The 26,484-nt window shown below is 37.9% G+C and overlaps 1 protein-coding gene across 2 annotated transcripts in view; it reads right to left on the reverse strand.

The window, feature by feature from the left end:
* Nucleotides 1-26,484, reverse strand: part of yrt (erythrocyte membrane protein band 4.1-like yurt) — a 255,318-nt gene that overhangs the window by 9,075 nt on the left and 219,759 nt on the right. Inside the window, exons 14-15 of one of the 2 annotated variants that reach the window (XM_090380954.1) lie at nucleotides 22,281-22,368; nucleotides 2,621-3,115 (exon numbers count right to left, since the gene is read on the reverse strand). In XM_090380954.1, the coding sequence (XP_090237080.1) occupies nucleotides 2,621-3,115; nucleotides 22,281-22,368 (583 nt within the window). The remainder of the gene's footprint in view (nucleotides 1-2,620; nucleotides 3,116-22,280; nucleotides 22,369-26,484) is intronic. The other variant, XM_090380956.1, reaches the window with a different exon arrangement.

Genomic DNA, 26,484 nt, shown 5'->3' on the forward strand with positions numbered 1-26,484 from the left:
TCATGGAGTATTGTCAATGATATACAGGAATTTTTCCAGCAGGGATAAGGAGGTGATTATTCCATTGTATAAGGCAATGGTCAGGCCACACCTAGAGTACTGTATACAGGTCTGGAGGCCTCATTTCAAGAAGGATGTAGAGCTGCTGGAACGAGTACAGAGAAGGGCAACAAGATTAGTGAATGGAACAAAGGGGTGCTCTTACGAAGAAAGGCTTAAGTTTTGCAAATTACAGTGTCTGGAGACTAGGCACCAGCGAGGTGATCTGATAGAGGTGTATAAAGCCTTGAATGGTTTAAGCATGCTCAATGCTGATGGGATCCTTCCTCTAGCTCAGAAAAATCACCTGAGAGGGCATAAATTCAAATTGAGGAAAGACAGATGTAGGATAGAGTTCAGCTGTTTTTAATTTTCTATAGTGAATCCATAAACTGTAACATTATAATTGTTACAGTATTGATACAGGAATGATATAGACACTACCTGCTGGTTTTCTATGCAGTTTTGTAAGAGTGCAATTAATATCAGAAGTGCTTTTAATAGTCCATAACTATAAATTTATAGCAATAAAAACATGAATATATCAAAATTTCCAAGCAGAAAATTTTGAAAATTCATACTTGACTTTTTAAATTTCAATCTGACTTTTGTTTATGAAAGTCAGATGTGCTTTGTGCCTGACATCAGAGTAGGTTTTCCTTCCACGCATGTTACAACCATATTTCATGGCAAAAGCTTGCATCCCACCATGCTCATTGGCAACAGAACAGCAATTACAATTAACAGTATAAATTTTTACCAACATAAGTGGATACCTAGCTTTTAACATATTTCTTCTATTTTGACCAATAGCTCAAGATGATATGAAACATTTAAAAAAACAGGGGTGAGCAAAATTATAGGAAAAGTGAAAGGCAAACAAAAAAAAAAAATCCTCACATTTATTTTTACAGAATAATGTTTTAAAAGAACTGCATAAAAGCAAACGAAAGATAACAAAATTGATATAATCACTTTTTTTTTTTTTGCTTCTACACATTCTTATATTTTTATGAATATATATTTCCATTCATGTATTTTTAACAAAATTTTTCTTTTAAGTATATTTTAACAAATTGATTTTTCTTCACTCAATAATAATTTTCCCCCCTTTCCACTAAAATTTTATGAACAGTGAAAACAAAACCCTGATCTATAAAACTGATGGAAAGTCACAGGATCCAATGAGCACATAGCTGGAAATGAACTTGCTGTTGCATTCATGGCATCACACATTCATATTTTACTGGGGTCCTCTTTTGCCACTGGTACAAGATGATCTCTCACATTTTGAGAAGCACCGTTTATGGTTTCTGTGGTGACAGAAATGGTTGGAGCTCCAGGCCCGCCGATTTTTGTGACTGAATCGCATCCATCGTTAAACAGTCTAAACCATCTGCGAGCTGTGCTATATGGAAGCAGAGATTCACCACAAGCCTCTAACATTTTATATGCTTTAGCTGATGTTTTCTTGAGATAGAAACAAAATCTAAGATCAGCATACTGTTCCTTGCATGTCACATCCATTGTTCTGTAGGAAAAACTGAACACCATTGTCACACTGTGTGCACAAGTCAATCGCACAGTTGCTCTGTGAATACAGCTTGGTTTGATCTTAAATTGTACAGCTCAGCTAGAAATAGCAAGCAATACAGTTGTTCATGAAAAAAAATATAAATTTTTGTTATAGCTTCATTCAATTTCATTATAAAAAAGTTTTGGATGTAGTTGGTCTTAGCAGTCTTTTCAAATTAGGGTATTCACAAGTTGCAGAACCCAATGAAATTCAGACTTTGAATTTCATTGAACACATTTTGAATAATATATACTAAAATTCACATAAAACCCTATCACTGGTCAGGGAATGGCAGTGACTTTGAAATACATCTCATTTCAAATAATCTGAAAATGAACCTATAAGGATGTACTAATAAGCAAGGTTGGTCATCCTGCTTCCTTACATCTATAAAATGCTACCAGTCACCTGCAACCTTCTCTGCTACCTAGGAGTTTCAATCAAGATTTTGGCCCATTCTAAACTTACATAACTGCAACAAAGCTATGTATTTTCAGTCTTTATACACCAAAACGCACTTTTTTTAAAATTAAATTATCTGTAGTAAATATGTCTTCATTTAGAAATGTAAAAAATATATATCAGTAATACATATATTTTATATATATCAGTAATATATGCATAAAACTGCACTAATATACCACTTTACTTTTTTAATGACAAAGTTGTAAATGTAATTTGTACACCTTATATTATAAAGAAAATATAATGTAACATTATTTTCAATATTTATATTGCATAATGAAAGAAGTACTTAATAAGCAATACATTTTCATCGTGGTAAGCATGCATAATGTCAGTACAGTTTTTCAGTGATATCATTACCCTCAGCAATATCACAGAAAAATCTCTCAGATCATTTCCTTTTAATACTATAAAAAAGCGATCAATATATATATAAAAAGCCCGAAACAATTAGTATGATCTCCATGCAGATGTTATTGAAGAAGTAGTTGGGTTAGTTGAGCCAGTTGGGAAGGAAGAAATACCAAGGTTTTCACTTACAGTAAGTATACGAGTTTGAGTTGATTCCTCAGATGAGCTCAAATCATCTTCTTTTTTTGAGTTTGAAGCAGTACCAGAAGTTTTTTTGGAACACCATTTAGAAGAGTTGGGTTCCATATGACCAATTTTGCTAGTAACATCACCACCACCTGTTACAGCTGACTGTAACTCCCCATTCCTCACTTTAGTATATGGCAGTTTAGAAGGGAATAAGTTATAAGATACAACTTCAGCTGATGGATTCAATTGCTTGGATGTTGATGATATTGCTGGCAAATTTCCAGGTGATGGAAGTTCAACATTTAGTGCAGATTTCTCAGGAGAAGGGGGGCAGAAGGAAGAAATGGGACTAACAGACTCCCCAGCCAGTAAAGGAACAGTATCTTCATTATCACAGTCTTCTTTTCTACCAGAGTTATCCTCCATATCCATAGGCAATTTGAGAGGCCTATTCAAAGCAGGTGGCTTACTAGATGATTTCAAGTCAACTGAAGCCTATAGGATTACATTGGAAATGATTTAGTGTTAAGTAACAACCAAGATGATAACAAAATGTTTAGATTTGTCTGACAACAGCAATTTTTTAAAGCATTTGAAAGAAAAAAACTTTGCCTATGCTAATATTCCATGGACAAGTGACTTAAATGGAGTGCTGTAAAATTTCAAAACTGTAGCAGAACCAATCTTTAATCAATCCTAAGTAAAAACACAATCTGGTTGATTTCTTTGCAAAAATGAAAACTGCATTTTGCACAATTTCTGGTTTGCACACAAGTTTTTTTTATTTTACTATGGTTCATTACAGAAAAAAATCAATGAAAACAATATTTACTACATTTTGAATTAATTTAAAGCTAGTAGATTTACACTGAAAATTATTTAATGTTAGCAACAACCAAGATGATAAAATACTTAGATTAGCCTGACAATAGCAATTTTTTAAAATGCATTTGAAAATAAAAACATTTCCATATACAAATAATCTGCTAAGCAAGTAACTAAAATGGAGTCCATTAAAATTTCAAAGTAGTAGTAGGAGGACCATTTTATAAACCAACAAGCAACCAACAAACTTTCTATAAGAACATAATTTGATTAATTTCTGCTCAAACTGAAAACTGTGCATACCAGTATACATAGCTTTTCTTTAAAAAGGTTGAGAAAATTATAATTATTAAACAGAATGCAATGAAGCGCAGTCATCTTAAGATTAATTTCTTACTTCTTAACTTTATATCTGACTACATAATTAACCTCAGGTCTTTTTTCATTTTCCACAACCTTCAGTGTATAATGCAGCTGATAAGTTATTCTGGGATTACTGCTACTCACCTTGCAATTGTCAATGTTAAACTTCAACTGCCATTTTTCAGTCCATTGACCCAATTTCCCCAGATATTGTTGCAGTAGCTCACTGATTACAGTCGTTAACCACCCTGCCAACCTTTGTATCATCTGCAAACTTTGACATTAAGCCTTTATCAACATCATTAATAAATAATAAAACACGCCTGCGTGCTCTGGATTCATAATTTATTTTATTTTTGTTACACAGAGCATTAAAACTATGATAAATGAATTAGCTTTCGGCTGGGTGGCAGCCTTCATCAGATTAAAATACTTTGAATGGCAGTTAGAATAGAGATGCACTGCCAGGATGGTGCGTGAGGCACGTGGTTAATTGTTTGTGGCTGTGACGTATGGTGGTGACGTGGCCAGCGTTTGTCTATGGACAGAATTACTGCTTCTGTGATGGGGTTAAGTTGACAACCACTGTTCCTGTTCAACGAGGTATCCGAGCATTTTTATACTTAACGATTCCAACCAGGTGCGCCTTAGGTAATGGTGGGACTTGTCTACAACCACGACATCGCGGTGTGGGTCGATGTCGTGGTGGGTTGTCCAGACATGCTCGGCAATAGCTGAGTGTTCTACATCCACCAAACGGATCGCCCTTTTATGTTCTGAGAGGCGTTTCTCGAGACGACGTCCAGTCTCTCCAAAGTAGCAGCTTGTGCAGTCACGGCAAGAGATGCGATAGACCACACCACTCTGTAGAAGGGTGGGGACAGGTGTTTTTATGTTGGAAAGGAGAGAACGCAGTTTCTTGCCTGGGAGTTGGATGCACTTTACCCCATGCGATCTTAGGATTCTACCGATCTGCTGTGACAGGTTGGGGTAGTATGGGATGAATGCCCTCGTGGAAGACTCGTCACTGTTGGCGTTGCTGTTGGTCGTCACGTTGTCGCGTGCTTGTAGATCACATCTGTTAAGGACATCGATGGGGTAGCCACACCTCGTAAGGTCTACTTTGACTCTGGTGATCTCTTTGCGCCTTTCATCTGCAGAGCTGGAGTGTGTCCAGGCGCGAGTTAGCAAGGTTCGGGCGGTTGAGAGGAGGTGGCCCCGTACATAATAAAACCGTGCTTATCACGGTTTTATTATGTACGGACTATTCTTGGCCAACCAACATATGATATGGTCGTGAGACTCCAGAAAGATTTTATCTTCATAGCCCGTAGCAGGCAACACCTGAGGTTTGCACATAGATGCAAAGCTAACTGGATTATACCGAAAGGGTTTCGCTACAAACAACCGTTTCCTAGTGAGCGTATGGGACGTGCCTGTCGGAACTTCGGCTCCAGAACTCTACGCATATGGATCGGCTGCCTCCATCGTGACATACAACGTGCTTCAGCGAGCAAAGCAGCCCTACTTGCCGACCTTAAGGCTCTGATTCCCGATCCTATTTACACCAAGGTAATCAATACTTTATGTTGCCAGGCCATCAGAGAATCAGATCGTTATTGTGCCCGACAGAAACGTAAGTTCAATACTTTGATTAATGAATCCCGTCAATTTCGGCGCCAGCGTAATGCCCCTCTCACAAATTGCACGGATTTCGTATTGAACCTAAGCAGCAAGCAGTTATCTGCAGAACAAATAAACTCGTTGACCCTTGGCATGACATTTGCCGTTCTTCCAAAGCACCCACCGATCACCGACATCGCCTTGGGTGTGGAAGCAAGCTTATCACGCCTCCCAGAAGAAGTAGCCAACGCAATCCGCTTAAAGACTGCAGCAGTTCTACACCATGCTCGGCCCGTCTCTTCAAACCTCAGCCGTATACAGATTTCTACCCTCAAGGCACTGAAACGGGATTCGTCCATCGTCATTCTACCGGCGGACAAAGGCCGTCGTACAGTTGTAATGAACCACACTGATTACATGGCGAAAGCCTTACTGCTCTTACGAGACACTACCGTCTACAAACCCCTAACCATCGACCCCAACAAGGCTTTGGAACGATGGGAGTCAGAGGTGAATATCCTCACCAACACTTGGCTGAAGCAAGGGAAAATCACACAGTCAACCCGTAATCACCTCCGTGCCTCCGGGTGTCAGATCCCGCGGTTTTACGGCCTGCCGAAAGTGCACAACGAAGGCACGCCACTAAGACCTATTGTATCCTGCTGTGGATCACCGACTTACGAGCTGTCTAAATTTGTCTCGAGACTTCTTTCTCCTCTAGTTGGCAAGACCACCTACACCGTCTCCAACAGTGTTGAGTTCATAGAAAGGATCCGCACTATATCCATCTCGCAAGATCAAGTCATGGCATCGTTCGATGTCGTATCACTCTTTACCTCCATCCCTGTGGAACTTGCCATCTCTTGCGCAAAACAACTCTTGGATAATGATGGAACCCTCAGCGACAGAACTAAGCTGACGCCTGATGACATTTCCGCCGCCCTCAGACTGTGCTTAACAGGGGGTGCAATCGTGTTTAATGGTTCAATCTACCAGCAGATACATGGCACAGCCATGGGTTCCCCTGTCAGCTCGGTCACAGCAAACATCGTGATGGAGGAGTTAGAGGGACGTGCGTTTACACACGCACCGGATCACATCGCCTTTTGGTGTCGCTACGTAGACGATGTGTTCGTAGTGATCCCTAGAGACTCAGGTCAGCGACTCCTAACCCACCTCAACTCACTGTCGCCCTTCATAAAATTCACAATTGAGCTGGAGTCAAACAACTCTATACCATACCTAGATACACTTGTCCGGCGCGAAGACACATGCTTGAAGACGACAGTTTATCGTAAGCCTATGTGTGCTGGCCAATTTACCAACTTCCAGTCAGCACACGCACGGGGCCACCTCCTCTCAACCACCCAAACCTTGCTAACTCGCGCCTGGACACACTCCAGCTCTGCAGATGAAAGGCGCAAAGAGATCACCAGAGTCAAAGTAGACCTTACGAGGTGTGGCTACCCCATCGATGTCCTTAACAGATGTGATCTACAAGCACGCGACAACGTGACGACCAACAGCAACGCCAACAGTGACGAGTCTTCCACGAGGGCATTCATCCCATACTACCCCAACCTGTCACAGCAGATCGGTAGAATCCTAAGATCACATGGGGTAAAGTGCATCCAACTCCCAGGCAAGAAACTGCCTTCTCTCCTTTCCAACATAAAAACACCTGTCCCCACCCTTCTACAGAGTGGTGTGGTCTATCGCATCTCTTGCCGTGACTGCACGAACTGCTACTTTGGAGAGACTGGACGTCGTCTCGAGAAACGCCTCTCAGAACATAAAAGGGCGATCTGTTTGGCGGATGTAGAACACTCAGCTATTGCCGAGCATGTCTGGACAACCCACCACGACATCGACCCACACCGCGATGTCATGGTTGTAGACAAGTCCCACCATTACCTAAGGCGCACCTGGTTGGAATCGTTAAGTATAAAAATGCTCGGATACCTCGTTGAACAGGAACAGTGGTTGTCAACCTAACCCCATCACAGAAGCAGTAATTCTGTCCATAGACAAACGCTGGCCACGTCACCACCATACGTCACAGCCACAAACATCAACAAACAATTAACCACGTGCCTCACGCACCATCCTGCCAGTGCATCTCTATTCTAACTGCCATTCAAAGTATTTTAATCTGATGAAGGCTGCCACCCAGCCGAAAGCTAATTCATTTATCATAGTTTTAATGCTCTGTGTAACAAAAATAAAATAAATCATTAATAAATATTGAAAACAATAATGAGCCAAGAACTGAACCCTGGGGATCTCCACTTATAACATTAGTCCACAAAGAGTAGTGCCCATTGATAACCACACACTGTCTTCTTCCACTTAACCATTCCTTTATCCACAGCAGTAACTTGCCCTTAATGCCACATTGCTCCAGTTTATACAGCAGTCTTATGTGCAACAGTATCAAGAGCCTTCCTGAAATCCAAGTATATGATATTAAAATATTTTTTTTTTGCATCCAGTTCCTTGGTCACTGTATCACAGTAACCTATCTCACTGGTTAGACAAGACCACCCCTTATCAAATCTGTGCTGTGACTGCAGTATAATTGCATTCCTGTCCAGATGGTCCTGCATTATTTGTCTAATCAGTGACTCCATTATTTTTCCCTAGAACAGAGGTTAAGCTAACAGGTCTGAAATTACTCATGTTGCCTCTTGATCCCCTTTATGAATTGGGGATATCTGCACATCTCCAGTCCATAGGGACCTCTCCTGAATCCAAAGATGCTCTCATAATTTTGGCTAAGGGTTTGCTCACCACCTTTGCTGCCTCTCTTAATAATTGGATTGATACCATCCACCCCAGGTGACTTTTTTATGTTTAGCTCCAACAATTTTTCTTCCACTTTATCTTCAGTTATTACAAAGTCATTTAGCATCCCCATTGTAGTTTGATAAACTTCTGGCAAACCCTTCTCTAAAGAATTCCTCATGTGTAAATGAATATGCAAAATACCTATTCGATTTTCCAGCAACCTGAGCAGAGTCATCAACAGTTAACCCATTGACATTAAGTGGCCCAAAGTGATTCCATCCTTCCTTCTACTGTTAATATAAGCTTAGAAGTCTTTGCTGCTTTTCTTTACATTCTCTGCCAGAAAGTTCTCATAATCTGCCTTAGCTTGCCTAACCTCCTCTGTGACTTGATTACAGACTTCTACCATACGCTTCGGAATCACCTATATTATTTAATTAATAATATCCTTGAATTACAAATTCAATTATAATCAATCATTATTAATTAAAAATACAGATACAATTCATTCACTTAAAAAAAAATGAGATGGAGACAAATACAAAATGTATGTTATATCTGAAATTACTGAAGATTTATAGGTTGGAAATGGTGGAGGTGGGATAACATTGTGAATAGTGGATACCCAAAAGTGGTGAACACAACTAAGAATTCTGAAAAGAGAAGTATGTTTATTACATGGGTACAAGAGGTTTATTTTAGGTAATGCATACTGATAAAAATGCAATGTTCACAAATACAACCACTGATTTTGGTTTGGTTTAGTTTTTACTGGCACAGTGGTAACTATGGCTATAATGTAATAATACAACCACTTAGGCAGCCCTAAATAAACTACATAAACGGCAAATGTGCACCACACTTTCTTAATAATCTGAAGTTATCTGTTATAGGAAACAACAGATGGATGACTTTTTTCCCTTCCTTTTCTCACAGATGGAACAAATAATACAGGTGCTTTTTAGCTTTTCCCTACCCCATCAATATACATTCTTAATAAGTGGATGTGGTAACTGGAGGTAAGGCTTGTTATTTCTTGTTGGGCAGTATCTGCATTTATTCCCAGCATGGAATAAAGACAATCTGACTCTACACAGGGTCAAGTGCTCAGATTCCTCACCATTTTTCTTTACTTTGCCTCTAAGATGCTATTTATAATTTTGCTATTGGTCTAAAATTCAAAATTATTTTCATTTTTGCTGTTAATCCAATGTTCTCTGGAGTTATTTCACTTTCTCAGTGGATTTTTTCTTTTTTCCCTCAAAGAGGTCTCTAATATATAAGATCCAAGGCTTTAGCAAGAGAAAACAACATATCTTATAAAGTTATTGCCTGGATCACATTTTGGTCCACTGGCTTGCATCATATTTATCCAGTGAGAAGAAAAACATTGTAAAAATGTTGCCATCAGAATTAGCAGTTTTTCTGGTATTTTAATTTCTTTTATACATTTTTTTGAAGATGGAACATATTCAGCATAAGCCCAGTTGAAAACAATTCTCTATTTGCTCACCTCTTCTTATAGCACTTTTAAAAAAATAGAATTGAACAGTTTTTGAAAGCCAATGGTTTTTGTGATTTTTCTATCACTAATAAATGTAATTTGTGGATTCTGGGGGAAATTTGTGCAAGGCATGAGCACTCACTCTCTGCTGACTTTGCTATCTGATGAAAATCTTTATTTCTTATGAACTGCAGTTTCCTTTGGAAATTTCTCCAAAAAAAAAAAAAAAAAAATATGCTGCACAGTAAACTTGTTCAGAACTCAAATCTCATTCAATTATATTTTGAATAAATTTAAGCAGAAAAGGTTTTATGGCAGTAATATCACTAGAAAGTCTTTCACTATTTATGGAGAAATACTTAATTCCATAGCACTTCTTAAATTTGTTGACCTATACATCATTTTCTTGTTGTGAACGTGTCACTTTCTGAAATTTATGAATAAAAAAAAATTACCTCTGTAAAATTTTTCCAGATATTGGAGCATTATGAGATCACTCCTGAAGGAACCAGATTTACAAGACATTTCACCTAGTTTAAGAACCTAATTAGTCCTTGGTTAGTAGAAATGGCAACAAAAGGGGTTTTTTTTCACTAACATAAGATTTACCAAAATCATCTGCCAACTTAGTTCCCCTGAGTCAAGCTGCTTTAACATGTTATACTTCTCTGAGTAAGTGAGAGATGTTTTATGCTTCCTCCTACTATTACAGCAGGGCATCATAAACAATTAAAACATAACTACAAAAAAAGTTTCTGGACTGGTGCAATAAAAAGAACAAAGTGAAGGAGCTCAAAGAGTGGTTTTATTTTTATTCAGAGTAATCACCACCTGACTGAAAAATGCTCTTATTACACAATTCTAGAAGTTTCTGAAAAAGAGTCTGTGAAAGAATCCAAAGATATGACATTCAGTTTAGCAATTATGTTTTTCTTTATGTCCTCAACATCTTGAAATCTTTCCTCTAAGGGCAGTTTTCATCTTGGGAAAGGCAACTACTGGTGCTAGATCAGGAGAGCAGGTTGGATGGTTGATCTGAACAATGTCATGTTACACCAGAAATGTCTTCACAACAAGTGCAGAATGGGTGGTAACACTGTCATGCAACAAGAACCACTGCCTTTCTCTTGAAAATGCAATCGCACCAGGAAAATACACTTCAATAGTCTTTAAAGCACCTGTATGTAGAACACAGCACCGACCCTCTCCCCCTGTATAAATTCCTTGTGATCACACCATTTGTCAAAAACATGATCAGTATAGTCTCGATCCTGGACTTCTGGAAATTAAACTTTTGAAATCCACTGCATGCTCTGACACTTTAACTCTGGATTGTACTGAAACACCCAACTCATCTCCAGTGACAATACAATCGAGGAAATTAGGACTGTCTTGACAAGTCTGGATGAAATCTTTGCACAATGACACTCTTCACTGCTTCTGATCATCTGGTAGGTTGCGCAGCACAAATTTTGCTATTTCCCTAACTCTTTATGCAGAATTTGACAATCATCTCCTTATCCAACTCATCAGCCATCATTCTGAGGGTCAAATAACCATCTCTTGCCGCAATTTTCTGAACTTTTGCAACTGTGTCCTCATTTCAAGAGGTTGATGAATGTCCACTTCTTGAATCATCACGAACATCCTCACATCTGTCTTTGAACCACTTATAACATTCAAAACACGCTGGTAACATCTTAACATCTTAAACACACTGGTACATCTTAACACCTTAAACACACTGGTACATGTTTCATCACCATAAACAGTTTTTAAGACTTCATACATTTCAGATGCAGATTTTCCCAGTTAAAAGCAAAATCTGATATTTGTTCAGTGCTCCATTGCAAAATTACGACACAGAATTAACACAACTGACGAAACTGGTTGGTACTTGCAACCTGTCAGCCTACTGGACAATCTCTGTACCACCATCTGTTATAGGAAGTTTGACTAAAACATAACTATATCCATTTATTTTCAAACTCACTGAACGAAAATGCAGCAGCATCAGTCCAGGAATTTTATTGCCACACCTCATACATATACTGTAACTCTGTTAAACAACTCAAAGAAAAACTGAAATGATAGCACCGAGTGTAACTGTTAATCACTCACTCTTTATAAGCAACAAGTGTGGTATGCTCTCAGCACCTCTTCGAGTGACCCTTTAACATATCAGTAACTTACAAATTATGACTGTTCTTTAGATACAGAAACTCATGGTGAATGCCCCAGTTGACTTTGTTTTGCAATGGGATCATTATCTTGGTAGGCCTGTGCCATCAAAAATCCGTTTGGTCAGTTTGTTTTTAATAAGATATAGTCAGTTACCTCAAAGGAGCATGTGTCTACTTATAATTATTTACAAATATTAATTATTCTATGTGCATTACCTAAAATGGGGTGGAAGGAATTTGCTCATCAATTTCCAAGATTACAGTAACTTTCAAAGGTTCCTTAAGCACACGTGGGGTTGGCACTGTTTTAAAATTTCAGTTGTTACTTTTCAAGTATTAGTCATGCTAACAAACAAGATGTTTACGTTTTGTTCAAGAGAGAATTGAGTGCAGTAAAGTTGCTTGATGACTGTAGCAGTTGTCAAAAGTTTTTAACGTGCATCGATGACACTGTTGAACTGATTTGACTTTTCTTTTGTATAATTTATGCAAATTCTGTTCTTTGTAAAATGGTGTTCTAAGTGTAAGTAGTGAGTATATTTTTTCTAATATTACTTGCAACTGGATGCCTATAATTGGAAAAAAAAAATAATAAATAAATAAAATAAAATTAAAATCTCTGATGAGTACAATGAACAAACGTACAGGGAAATAAGAGTGGGGCAGTAAATCAGATCGTCTTATAATGGGGTACTTTAACTTTCCAGATATAGACTGGAACTTGTGGTTGGTCGCTCACACACTAGCAAGACTTTTGTGGATTTATTGGATGATTGTTTTCTACAGCAGCATGTTTGAGAGGCAACCAGAGGGAGTAGTACTCTTGATCTGATTATCAGCAGTGATTATTCATGCATTAAGAATCTGCAGATAAAGGAACCAATAGGTAGCAGTGATCACAGTGTACTGATGTGGCATTTACTTAAAGATGAAACTACCATCAGGAGTAAAGGGAAGGGTTTTTGCTTTCATAAAGGTGACTACAGGGGTCTCAGAGGTTTTTTAAACTTTATACAGTGGGACTGACTTGACGATGATGTTACCAACAGCAAATTCTATATGGGAAGCATTCAAGGAATTAATCTTGGAAACTACTAGGCTTTTCATACCAACTAAGAAATACTGTTCAAGATTTAGGCCTAAATGGATGACCTAATGAGACTTGTGGCAGAGAAGAAAAATACATTGGACACAAATTTTCAGGAGAGACAGATTCCTATGGTAGACATAAGACAGTCTGTAATCAAGTCACTTGTTGTTGTTGCTTGGGTTTTATTGGCTCATTAGCGACTAGGGCTATAATGCACCGCAAAGGCAGATTTATGCGAAATATTTGGCAAACAATGCAAAGAAAAACAGTAAAGACTTCTTTACTTATGTAAACTCTAGAAGGAAGGGGATGAATCAGATTGGTCCACTTGACATCGATGGTTGATGAACCTGCTGGGGTAGCTGACAAACTGAGTATTTTGCATCTAAATTAACAAATGAGGAGGCTTGAAGGGAAGTGAAGGACAGAAGCTTATTAAACTCTAACAGGGAGCTTAATGATTTCATAATAACTGAGATCAAAGTGAAATTGAACATAAGAAAGGCACTTGGGGTGGATGGAATCTATCCAGTAATATTAAAGAAAGCGGCAAAGGAAGTAAGCAAACCCTTAGCCATAATTATGAAGCTTCCTTGGACTCAGGGGAGGTGCCCACAGACTGGAGATGTGCAAATATGTCCCCAATTCACAAATTTTGTCTAATAAATTGCTTTATTTTCAATGTGAAAGTTGCTGACCCATACTCAGTTAAGTCTAAAAATGTCATCTCTGTACTTCAGAAATGAAAGTAAACTGATTTTATCTGAATAAAAAGCAAAATAAAAACAATAGTTGTTTATTACTAACTAATAATATTACTAACTGGATGCCTATAATTCTGTAACTGGTGTAGTAGGTGTATTTAGATATGAGTGGTTAACTGTGGGTGCAGCTGTGTCACACCCTCTCATGCTTTTAATTACTCATCATTACTATTAATTGTTTTTATTTTTGTTTCAAATAAAAATCACTTTCAATTTTAACATCCCTGTGTGTGTGTGTGTGTGTGTGTGTGTGTGTGTGTGTGTGTGTGTGTGTGTGTGTGTGTGTGTGTGTGTGTGTGTGTGTGTGTGTGTGTGTGTGTAACTACAGCACCGTATCACACCATATTAAAAAATATATATGTAAATTTTACCTACACTCATTTCATTTTCATTTAAAATACTTAAGAGTCTAATTCATTTACACATCAGTGTCCTCAATATGACTGATTTATTGCATAAAAAATCTTTTGCAGTTGAAAGACAGAGCAAATCTATGTAGTACATTTACTAATTTCTAAGCTTCCTCACATGTAGATACATGTGAGAAATTCCTTTTACATCATCCTCATGCTCCATATCACCCTCTTCTTATGCTTATATCTGGTAAGCTCTCTGCATTATTTGAACACAGTCCACCAATTTTATATCACAATCAACATTTATAAAACTGTCAAATGAACTCCTTGTCCTTGGAGCAAGGAGTTTATTTTATATATCTGACAATAAATCAAACTGAAGACTTTTTTTTTTTTTTTTTCATAAACTTACAAAATTAACCAGCAAGTATAATAGTAATAGGTACGGGACATGATACTGCCAAGGGGGATGTCTTTGTGTGTGCGCGATGCAAGGAGTGTATCGATATCAGGCAACAACTCGGCGTTCTTGTGGGCCTATATGAGAGCTTGAAGGACAGGGTGGATGCCCTCGAAGAAACTAAATTGAGGGGCCCATCAAGCTCTCAGCTGCCCACATCAACGCCAGAGCTTGCACTTGGGCATCGCGTGACACAGAGGCAACCCCCAAGGCAGAATGCGCTGGTCCCGAAGGAACTAGTAGTTGTTGGTGACTCTATTGTCAGGGAAACGGGGAACATGCTTTGTAAAAAAGATAGGTGGAACAGGACCAGGGTATGTCTGCCAGGGGCAAAGGTTGATGACGTTGTAGAGCGAATATCATCTTTTAAGGGCACAAAAGGTGATATAGTTGTACACGTTGGCACTAATAATATTAAGAGTAGGAGATCGGCAGAATTACTTAACAAGAACAGGTCACTGTTGAACAAAAGCCGAGAATTAGGGTTGAATTTGAAAGTGTCTGCAATTCTGCCCAGACACGATAGGAGGGAGTATATGATGAGAGCCTTGTCGATCAATTCGGCCCTGGAAAGATTGTGCAAGGCTCAAGGGGTAGAATTTTTTTCAGCCTGGACTATACTTGTTAACAGGAGAGATTGCTTCTACAGGGATGGGATACACTTAAATAGAAAGGGTGCAAGAATATTTGCTGATGCTATCGAGGCAGTGTTAGGTGGGTCGGAAAACTGCTAGCTTGGGGGGAGACAAAGACCAATAGATTGACAATAGCCACTGGCAGAGGTGAAAGAGATTCTTGCACTGCTTCTATTACAATGAGCAGAAGCCTGAAAAACAAGATGCATGGTATTTCAGAGACTGCTGGGAGCCATTGCGGTACAAGTAAACACATGGGTTGTGTTAGGGTAGCTAAGAATAGAAACAGGTGCAGGTATACTTGCGTGTACACCAATGCTAGGAGTTTAGTAAATAAATTTGATGAATTTGAGGTATTGCTCAAAACATCAAAGGCAGATATTGTTGGGATATCAGAGACGTGGTGTCACACAGATATAAGGGATGCAGAACTGCAATTTGGGGAGTACAACATCTACAGAAAGGATAGACAGGATAGGAAGGGGGGAGGGGTTATGCTATTAGTTAAGAAACACATAAAAACCAAGGAAGTGAAGCCAGTCGACATCACCGGACAATGCAGTGTTGAGTCAGTTTGGTGTGACATAAGCATTGGGAGATCAAAACTGAGAGTAGGAGTGTGCTATAAGCCTAATGACTCTGATGAGTATAATAAGGAACTGTACAGGGAAATAGAGTGGGCCAGTAAATCAGAGAGTCTTATAATGGGAGATTTTAATTTCCCAGATATTGACTGGAATTTGGGGGCTGGTTACTCACACACTAGCAGGGCTTTTGTGGATTTATTGGATGATTGTTTTCTACATCAGCATGTTCGGGAGGCAACTAGAGGGAGTAATACTCTTGATTTGATTATCAGCAGTGATTCTTCATGCATTAAGAATCTGCAGATAAACGAACCACTAGGTGGCAGTGATCACAGTGTGCTGAAGTGGGATTTACTCAAAGAGGTAACTACCGTTAGGGGTAAAGGGAAGGGTTATTGCTTCCGTAAAGGCGACTACGATGGACTGAGACAGTATTTAAATTCTATACAGTGGGACCAACTGATGATGTTACCAACAGCAAATTCAAAATGGGAAGCATTCAAAGAACTTATCTTGGAAGCTACTAGGCTTTACATACCAACTAAGAAATATTGTTCAAGGTTTAGGCCAAAATGAATATCAGATGAACTAATGAGGCATATGGCAGAGAAGAAAAATGCATGGGATACTTACAAATTAACACAGAAGCCTATGATAGATACAAGTTGATATGCAACAAAGTTACAAAGTAGGTTAGGCAGGCGAAGGCAGATTACGAGAAATCCTTGGCAAGGGATGCAAAGAAAAACAGCAAAGAGTTCTTTACTTATGTAAACTCTAGAAGGAAGGCGATGAATCAGATTGGTCCACTTGATATTGATGGTTTAACTGTTGATGATCCTGCTCAGGTAGTTAACAAACTAAATGAATATTTTGCATCTACATTCACACATGAGGAGTTATTCAGCAAGGGGAATGCCAGAGGTATATTCAACTCTAGCAGTAAGCTACAGAATCTTGAAATAACTGGGAGTAAAGTGGAGGAGAAACTGTTGAAGATAAACACAAGAAAGGCACCCGGGGTGGATGGGATCTATCCAGTTATATTAAAGGAGGCAGCAAAGGAAGTAAGCAAACCCTTAGCCATAATTATGAGAGCTTCCTTGGACTCAGGGGAGGTACCCATAGACTGGAAATGTGCAAATGTGACCCCAATTCAAAAAGGAGGATCAAAGGCTGACACAAGTAATTATAGACCTGTGAGCTTAACTTCTGTTCCAGGAAAATTAATGGAAACACTGGTTAAAGAAGCACTGCAGGATCATTTAGACAAGACTTCAGTTATAGCTCAGACACAGCATGGTTTTGTTAAGGGGAAGTCTTGCCTGACCAACTTGATTGGATACTATGATGCAGTCACAAGAGAACTGGATGCAGGGAATAACTTTGATATTATATACTTGGATCTTAGAAAGGCTTTTGATACTGTTGCACATGGAAGACTGCTACACAAATTGGAGCATTGTGACATTGGAGGCAAATTGCTGCTATGGATAAAGGGGTGGTTGAGGGGGAGAAGACAGAGAGTGGTAATCAATGGACACTGCTCATCGTGGACTAATGTTATTAGTGGAGTCCCTCAGGGCTCAGTGTTGGGTCCATTATTGTTTTCTGTATTTATAAATGATATTGATGATGGTATATCAAGCTTAATGTCCAAGTTTGCAGATGATACAAAGGTTGGCAGGGTTGTCAAGGACGCTACTGACACTATGCTGCTGCAACAGGATCTGGAAAGGTTGAGCAGATGGGCTGAGAGGTGGCAAATGAAGTTTAACATTGACAAATGTAAAGTACTACACATGGGAAACAGCAACCCAAGAGCAACGTATCAACTCTGTGGTACTACACTGACAGTGGTAGAGAATGAAAGGGACTTGGGGGTGGTTGTGCAGGCAGATATGAAGTTCTCTGAGCAGTGCAGACAGGCTGCAAGAGTAGCTCATGGAGTATTGTCAATGATATACAGGAATTTTTCCAGCAGGGATAAGGAGGTGATTATTCCATTGTATAAGGCAATGGTCAGGCCACACCTAGAGTACTGTATACAGGCCTGGAGGCCTCATTTCAAGAAGGATGTAGAGCTGCTGGAACGAGTACAGAGAAGGGCAACAAGATTAGTGAATGGAACAAAGGGGGTGCTCTTACGAAGAAAGGCTTAAGTTTTGCAAATTACAGTGTCTGGAGACTAGGCACCAGCGAGGTGATCTGATAGAGGTGTATAAAGCCTTGAATGGTTTAAGCATGCTCAATGCTGATGGGATTATTATTATTATTATTATTAGCTATATGGTGCAAGGAAGCCTGAGGCTTATGCTGCACCAGCCAAAAAAAAAAAATTCCCGAGTTACCCTGAGAGAGAGAGAGAGAGAGAGAGAGAGAGAGAGAGAGAGAGAGAGAGAGAGCGTGGTAGAAAGGAATCACCAAGAAAGAGAAGAATGATGATTTCTGGCTCAGGACCCTGGGTTTGCCAAGCCCATACTCACCAGATGGGAGCCCCCGGATTCTTCCTCTAGCTCAGAAAAATCACCTGAGAGGGCATAAATTCAAATTGAGGAAAGACAGATGTAGGATAGACGTGCAGAAATTTGCCTTTAGCCAGCGGGTGGTTGGTTGGTGGAACAGACTTTTCCCTTGTGGTGGAGGTTGATAGCCTAAATAAGTTTAAGGCTCAGCTGGACAGGTATTTTGAACGAACAGAGGGGTGAAGTGGAAGTGGGTTTTTTTTTTTTTTTTGGCTGATGCTGCATAAGCTTGCTTTCTTGCATCAAATGCCTCTACTAATGCTAATAGGTAAATGATAGAGGTTCTTTAATTAATTTCGATCCTTTGATCGAATAAGGCATTAAATGTTTTATATATAAATTCACAGATGTCAGTTACGACTGTTCCAAGAGTAATTTATATTGCAATCATGAAGATAGGTTCATTATTGAAATAATTGATCCACAAATGTTGCCAATTTTATGTGACAATGATATGCGATATACTGATAATAGCTGAATCATGTTGGCAAGAAACCTATAGGTAAAAAGAAATCCAAAGAAGAAAAAATTAGTCAGGAAACACTTGTCATGATGAACCAAAGATGACAAATGAAGAGCAAGATAAACACTGACAAGGAGAAAATTGAGTATACTGAGTTATGCAAAGCCATTAGAAAGAGACTCAGAGAGGACATAAGAAGATTTAACACAAGAAAAGTAGAACAAGCATTAAGGGAAAATAAAGGACTTATCTGTAGCCATGAGCAGTAATACAGAAAGACAAATGATACTGCAACTGAAGAATAGTGAGGGTGTACTTATAAATAGCAGAGAAGGCATAATTCAAAAAACAGAAGACTACTATAGAGAATTATGTAAGCAGCAAGGGAATGATGCCAACAGTGGGGAAGATAGATCACAAATTAGTAACACATGTGACATACCTGATAACCTTCCTGATGCAGTAGAACATGCATTGAAGAAAATGAAGAATCAGAAAGTCCCGGGGGAAGATGAAGTTACTGTCGAGTTGTTAAAATTGGGAGGAAGAGACATGACACAAAAACTGGCAAGACTCTTCAAAAAATGCATTAGAAAAGGTGGTGTGACACCTAAGGAGCGGAATAATGCAATCATAGTTTTGCTGCATAAGAAAGGAGATAAATCAGAAATTGGAAAATATAGACCAATCAGCTTGTTATCTCATATTTACAAGTTCTTCACAAGGGTCATTACTAACAGATTAGAAAGAATACTTGATGAGAATCAACGAAAAGAGCAAGCTGGCTTTAGGACAGGATTCTCAACTATGGATCACCTTCACATAATATCGCAGCTAATGGAGAAAGCAAATGAATATAAAACACCATTATGCCTGGCATTTGACTCCATACAGCATAAGGCAATGTTTTGAACACTGTAAAGACAACCCCATATACAGGGTTATTCAAAACGAAGTCCGGGGTTTCAGAATTTTTTTTTGGGAAAGTGCGTGTGTCATAATCATTTGTAGCCATCTCGAAAGAACACATAATATCTCAAGTTTCATTCCCATGCTCGTGATGTTTGGTATGCTGCATGGCTAACCACCAGATGGCGGTGGACGCATACCACCGTGCAGTCGTTCGTTTGCCTGTGACGCAAGTTCTGCTCTGTTGCGACATGGCCACCTCAGTCTCCCAACCTAACGCCATGTGATTTCTTCCTGTGGGGTTTCATAAAGGATAATGTTTTTGTGCCTCCCTTACCTGCGACTATACCAGAACTGAAAGATCGGATCACCAAAGCCACTGACAGCATCACTCCTGACTTACTAAGCCGTGTGTGGGAAGAATTCCTCTTCCAAGTTGATGTCTGCCGTATCTAAAGGCTCTCATATTGAACATTTACGAGGTATGTAAAAAAACTTCATTACTATACAGTCAGTCCTCGTATAGCATGACAGTTGTGTTCCTAGAAACCCTTGTGCAATGCAAAATCATGCAATATAAACAACAGGCCCTATGGGAAAAACAGGGTTCGGTGCCAACCACCCAAGATTGAACACACATTGGTAACCAAAACATTACCAAACACAATAAATAAAATACTTATGTATTTTATAACGATTAAAATACGTAATAAAAAATAATCTTATATTTTTTATAATTTTTATTATTATTATATTGTATTATAATATAATAAATAATAAAATAATAAAAAATACGTAAGTATTTTTTACGAATAAAATACATATTTTATTACGACTATTACGTAATAAAATATTGCTAATGCTTTTGCTTCTATCATAAGCAAGCTTGTTTTTTGTTTGGTTTTCTATCCAAACAGATGACAGCTGTTCCATGTCTTCCAATTCTTTGTGTCTTAATCTAATGGATTTTAATTACACTTTGAGTTGTTCCTGCTATGAAAGTTGTTTTTATTTTCTCCGCATTCTTTGTAATTCTCGGCGTTGCCTCATTTAGGTCTGTAGCACGTGCAATATCACATGGTCTTTCATTTTGCTCAAAGCGTTTCACAATTTCATATTTTTTCTCTATCGACAGAGGCGGACTGGCCATTCTATGGTTTATGGCCATAGAATCACACCGGCCACTGGGGAAACCCCGGTGGCCGGTGTGATTTTGGCCATAAACCATAGTATGAGGCCACTATATATTTTCCTGGGTAAGAATTTTTGACCCAGTCCGCCTCTGTTTATCGATATTGCTTTTCTTTTTCTCTCTGAATCGCAGTGTCTTCACTAGGACGCTTCCTTTTCACACCTTTTAAGTATTTTACTCATTTTTAGGGAATAAAGCACAATTACAAAACGAGGAGGCACGCTTGATACACATAAACAAAGCTGCGCACGTGTAGCAACTGAATAAACAACACCGTAAAGGCAGAGATACACTATTAACACCTCACATTTTACTAAAGCACATTTCTAGGGGTTACTACCATAAAACAATTTCCAGTTGTGTTTCTGCTAGTGGATCTGTTATAAACTGGTAGTAAACTCGATCTAATTGCATTTACAATTAAACCGATAGCTGGAATTGTGTTGGTTTTTACGTTATTATGGTGAAATGTGTTTCCCTTCACTGATATAAAAAACAAATACATTTTCAGAATCTTCTCTTCATTCCTATCGTGTTGCATTCAGTTGGGGTGATTCCGCGTTCGACTGCCATTTCTTGTAAACACAAAGGCGAATTGTGCGTAAGCGAATTCGGTTCGTGTTATATAAGATATCGTTCCCCTATTTATAAATCGTGTATGATCGAATTTGTGTAGTGTAAACACGTGTTATACGAGGACTGACTGTACTTGCATTCTGGAAATATTTCTTTCTTCCTATGTCTGCTCATGTGTATACAGGAATTGTTTGAAACCCCGGACTTCATTTTGACTAACCCTGTATTATGATTTTGAAAAAAATATATGAGAACGCTACCTCCTTCATTAGACTAGACAAAGACAGTAGCAAATTTAAAATTGAGAAAGGAGTTTGACAAGGAGATACAATATCTCCAAAGATGTTTACATTAGAACAGAGCTCATTTTAAGTGCACAGAAGAATACTGACAATAACAAAGCAACTTGTGGTGTAAGTGCCACCACAATGAGATCAATGAAACGTTTATAGCTCTCACAACATGAGGCCTTTGCCAATTCTAGAAGCCAATGAATTGGCTTCTAGAAATGAAATTTAATTTCAACTCGTGAGTTATGTTTGCCTCCTTGCTCTGAAAGATTTAATTAATAATGTTTCTTGAAAAGAGTTAACAGAATTTCAAGTGGCTGTATCTCAGTAAATAAACATTTTCAGACATATGCTCACAGAAACTATTTTAAGCTACAAAATGTGCTGTTGAAGTGTCAGTAGGTTATTGTAATTTCCTGTATATAAACATACTAAAATATCACATTAGTAATACCATGTAACATTAATTATGGAAATTTTTTTTTTTTTAATATAAGAAAGAATATCAAAATATTTATTTTTACTTACAACTGGATAAAATGAATTTGAAGTGGGAGTCAATGTTACAGGACAACCATCTTCCATTCCAGATTTATATGTTTTACTACAAGGATCCCTACACAGAAAATAAAATACACTGTTTTATTGTATACAATAACGTGATACCTTTCAATGAACCTTTCAAATCAGAAGCATTTTTCACTTATGTATAACCTTAATGTTGATAATTAACTTATTTAGCAGCTGGTTTTTAAAATTAATATAACTATCTATACTTAGAATAGATCCTCATCCTTTCTATTCTAAAATATAATATGTGAAAATTTTGGTCACCTCCGAGTGGCTAAAATTAAATGAGCAGAACATAGCCAATACATCATGTCCTACTTATTTATAAAAAACAAATAAAGTTATGCATATGCCATAATAGCTTCAACAATATAGTGCTTTTGCAGAAGTCCTCCTATTCAGAATTCTGTAAATACATAATGTGTGATGAACTAACATCTGAGAAGTAGTAGAATAAATAAGAGTGGCATTAGCAGAGTTGTGCCCCAAAACTGTTTTGTTCCACCACTGTTTGGGTAAGCATTCTATTAAACAACTATTTCTCAGAATCACTATACTTTTAAAAATCTGCAAAAGGACAGTCTTTTATCAGCTGCATAACAAAAAATAAGGACTTTAGTAACATTAGCAGAAAAATTTATATTTATCAAGTATCATACAAAATGGCTGCTATGAACAAAAGCAATCAATGTGCCAAAAATTCCCAAAATAAGAGCAATCCAAGTCTAAGTACTGAAGCTATAGCACCACTATCTGTCCCAGTTTTGCTATTTTAACCAATCAATGTTGATATTTTGATCAATAAAGATTGATATGCTTACCAGTATTGTCTAGTATTTAAATGTTAACATTACAGTATATAGGAACATTTTTAAAAAATATTCAGTTTAAACACCATTTGAAGTTATTTCTGCACAAAAATTTACCAGCTTACCTTATTATGCTAATACAGGCAACCCTCGCATAACATGATTGATAAATTCCAGCAATCCTCGCACAACATGGTACTTATATAACACAGTTTGAGAATTGCGGGAAATCTCGCATAACAATATTTTTGAGCTTTTATGCTGGGAAAACCCTGCTATTATGTTAGATGTAATTTTCAACCTTTCGATTCTTTTTTTTGTAAATCCCTGCTGTTGACTCACTAATAGTTATCGCCTTTGTGATATTTTTCACAAAGCACATTTCTGGAGGTCACTACCATAAAACAATAAAAACAATTTGCAGTTTCCAGTTTATTGGTCTTTTCTGTTAGTAATCAATTATAAACGGGCAGTAAACTCGATCTTCTTGCATTTGGAATAGTACCGATAGCTGGAATTCTGTAGGTTTTCACGTTATTATGGCAAAATGTGTTTCCCCTTCCATGAAATATTCAATCATATAAAAAAAATAAATAAATTTTCAGAAACTCATCACTCCATATCTCATTTATACGTACTGTATTGCATTTGCTGCTACTTGAGTGTGCAGTGTTCTTTGTTATTAATCGCTTATCATTTTTACTGTTTTAAATTTTACAACAACAAAAAAAAAAAAGTCAGTGAACAGAAACATCAATTAGTTAGTATGTACATATTACAGTATGTATTAATTAAACTATGTACGTAAACGTAAATTTATTTTGATTTGCTAACTGGAAAATATTCTTCCAATTTTCACCAATCATTTAACTTTGTTAACTGGTAAGGTAATAAAAAAACAATTAAATTTGTGCTTTATATCTTTAAACTGGGAGCTCCACTGTATTTTGCTGGGAGAGCCCTGAGTTAGGTCCTGTGCTATTGAACTCGTGCTTGTTTGAGACCATAAAAAATTCTGACTTCAAAGCATGCAGTTCGGAGAGCATAAGGTACACAAAATCTAGATGCTGCAGAAGAGATTGTGCTTAGCAGCAATAAAGAGGAAGAAAATTAAGTGAATGTACATTATCTGACATATAAATATCACAGTTTGTAAGGTAAGAAGTTTGTTCAGTTATTACTATTTAAGTTAATACTATTATAAAAATAAAGTTAAAATATTAAGTTATTAATATAAAACTACTATAAAAATTAAGTTTCCGATAGTTATAAAAAATGGTTGTTAGCTTTTGGAACGTAACCTGCCTTTTTTTGTACTGGTTCTTCTTTCCGTATAGTTTCGTTTTACACGAGATTTTGTAGGAACCAAACTACCGTGTTATACCGTGATAGTCCAGGTAACCGATGGACTGATAATATATTCCCTGGTATCCAGCACCATACTACAAGCTAGCTTGTGATATGATAACTTTCCCCCGCTCCAAAAGTAACCTTTCCTGCCCTACTCTTTTGATTGTCTTGTTCCCTTGGTAGCAATATATGTTTCATGACATTAATATTCCATCATACTCTGTGTTATGTTACTTAAACTGATATCTTTAGGTTGCCGTAACTGAGTGGTCAAGCACAAAGGTACAGACATAGGTGCACGTTGAGTGACCTGTGGTTCAAGTTTGCGAACTCTGTCTAACCATACATGGTTATCCCACAGTACAAACAAAAAATTTCTTTCATTTCACATCAGTGTTTAGTTGATAAAGGCAACATATATACAGGGTGTTTCAAAAGTGATGGTCAATAATTTAAAGGTGAACTGTACAGACTATAATATGCAAAAAAAGCCTAGTAAACATGGGTCCTTAAGTGAATCGTTTTTGAGTTATTGCACATTTCTAGTTGGGATCCACCACCGACTTGTTTGTTTGTTTAGGTTAGGTTATGCTCATTCTCTCTCTCTCTCCCTTTCCCCATACGCATGCTCTGAAACGTAGCAGGCATACTGGTCCTTGTCAAAGGATAGTCAATATGGAAAGAGGTTACAGCAAGAGTATGCGGCATGCACTTCTTGCATGGTAAAGCCAACGGCAGTACACTCGAGGCTGCTGTTGTTGTTTGGTTTTTTTTTAAGGAGCATTACCAACTAAGGCCATATTGCTCCAAGGATATGCAGTAGTCATTCCCTGACATTTCTGCATCCTCCATATTTGGTGGTCACAGGCTCCAACCCTGGTCTAATCAAGAAGCATGTGCTATGCACTGCTGCTCCTGCCCACCTGACTACGGAGGCACCACTCGAGGCTGCACATTTGTACCAAGAAGCATTTCCCCGCCGAAGGCAGCCTAACATTCATAAGGGTACATCAATGCCTTAGAGAACACGGGTGCTTTGCACATGGAGTACGAGCAGGTAGGCCCAGAAGCATAACACCTGATATTGAGGAAAGGGTGTTAGAAAGAATAGAACAAAATCTAGGAATTTCGACAAGGAGGGTTGCTCTGCAAGGGTGTGTTCTGAGCCATAGCAGTGTGTGGCAAATTTCACATCACCAATTACTGTACCCCTACCGTATCCAGCATGTACAAGGTCTCAGCAATACAGACTACCATCCCAGAGTGCTTCCATAGTCAGTGGCAGATCTTAACAGAAAATGTGCATTATCTCAAAAACAGTTCGTTTGGGGCCCATTGTTCACTGGAACTTTTGTTTATTTTATTTGTACTTTTCACCTTTAAATTATTGACCATCACTTTGGAAACACCCTGTATATACCACACAAAGTTAGTCTATGTTTTTTGTTTTTAAATTTCATATATGTTCTAATTTAACCTGACAAGTCACTTGACAGAGGCCAAATTTCCTCTGTAATTTATTGAAAATATTTTGGGGGTTTTGAATTCTGTTTAATCAGTGCCAATATATCATGTTTTTTTAATGTAACTGTGGTATGTACTTTTTAAGTTTTAATAAAAAAAATTTTTAACTTGAAAATTTTTTGCACCGGCCGGCAAAAACTCAAAGTCGAATTTCCATAAGCGGAGTATTATGTTAGCCAGGGAGTGGCTGTTTTTATTTCATTCTAATACCTCAGATCCAAGGATGCTCTCTCTCTCTCTCTCTCTCATAATTATGGGCAAAGTCTTGCTTTACCTCTTTTGCTGATTCTTTCACTCCAGGTGCCTTATTAACTTTTAGCTTCAACAATTTTTTTTCCCCCAAGTTCTTCTCAGTTATCACAAAATCAATTAGGTTCTGGTTATGACTTGATTATGGTTCTGATATTCCCATCCTTAAAAACTTCTTCATGCATCAATGTATATTTATTCAGTTTGTCTACTGCTAGCATAAGCAAAAA

The sequence above is a fragment of the Mastigoproctus giganteus genome, chromosome 1, assembly GCF_048544385.1.
Source record: "Mastigoproctus giganteus isolate SK-2022 chromosome 1, ASM4854438v1, whole genome shotgun sequence".
In the NCBI taxonomy this organism is placed as follows: domain Eukaryota; kingdom Metazoa; phylum Arthropoda; class Arachnida; order Uropygi; family Thelyphonidae; genus Mastigoproctus; species Mastigoproctus giganteus.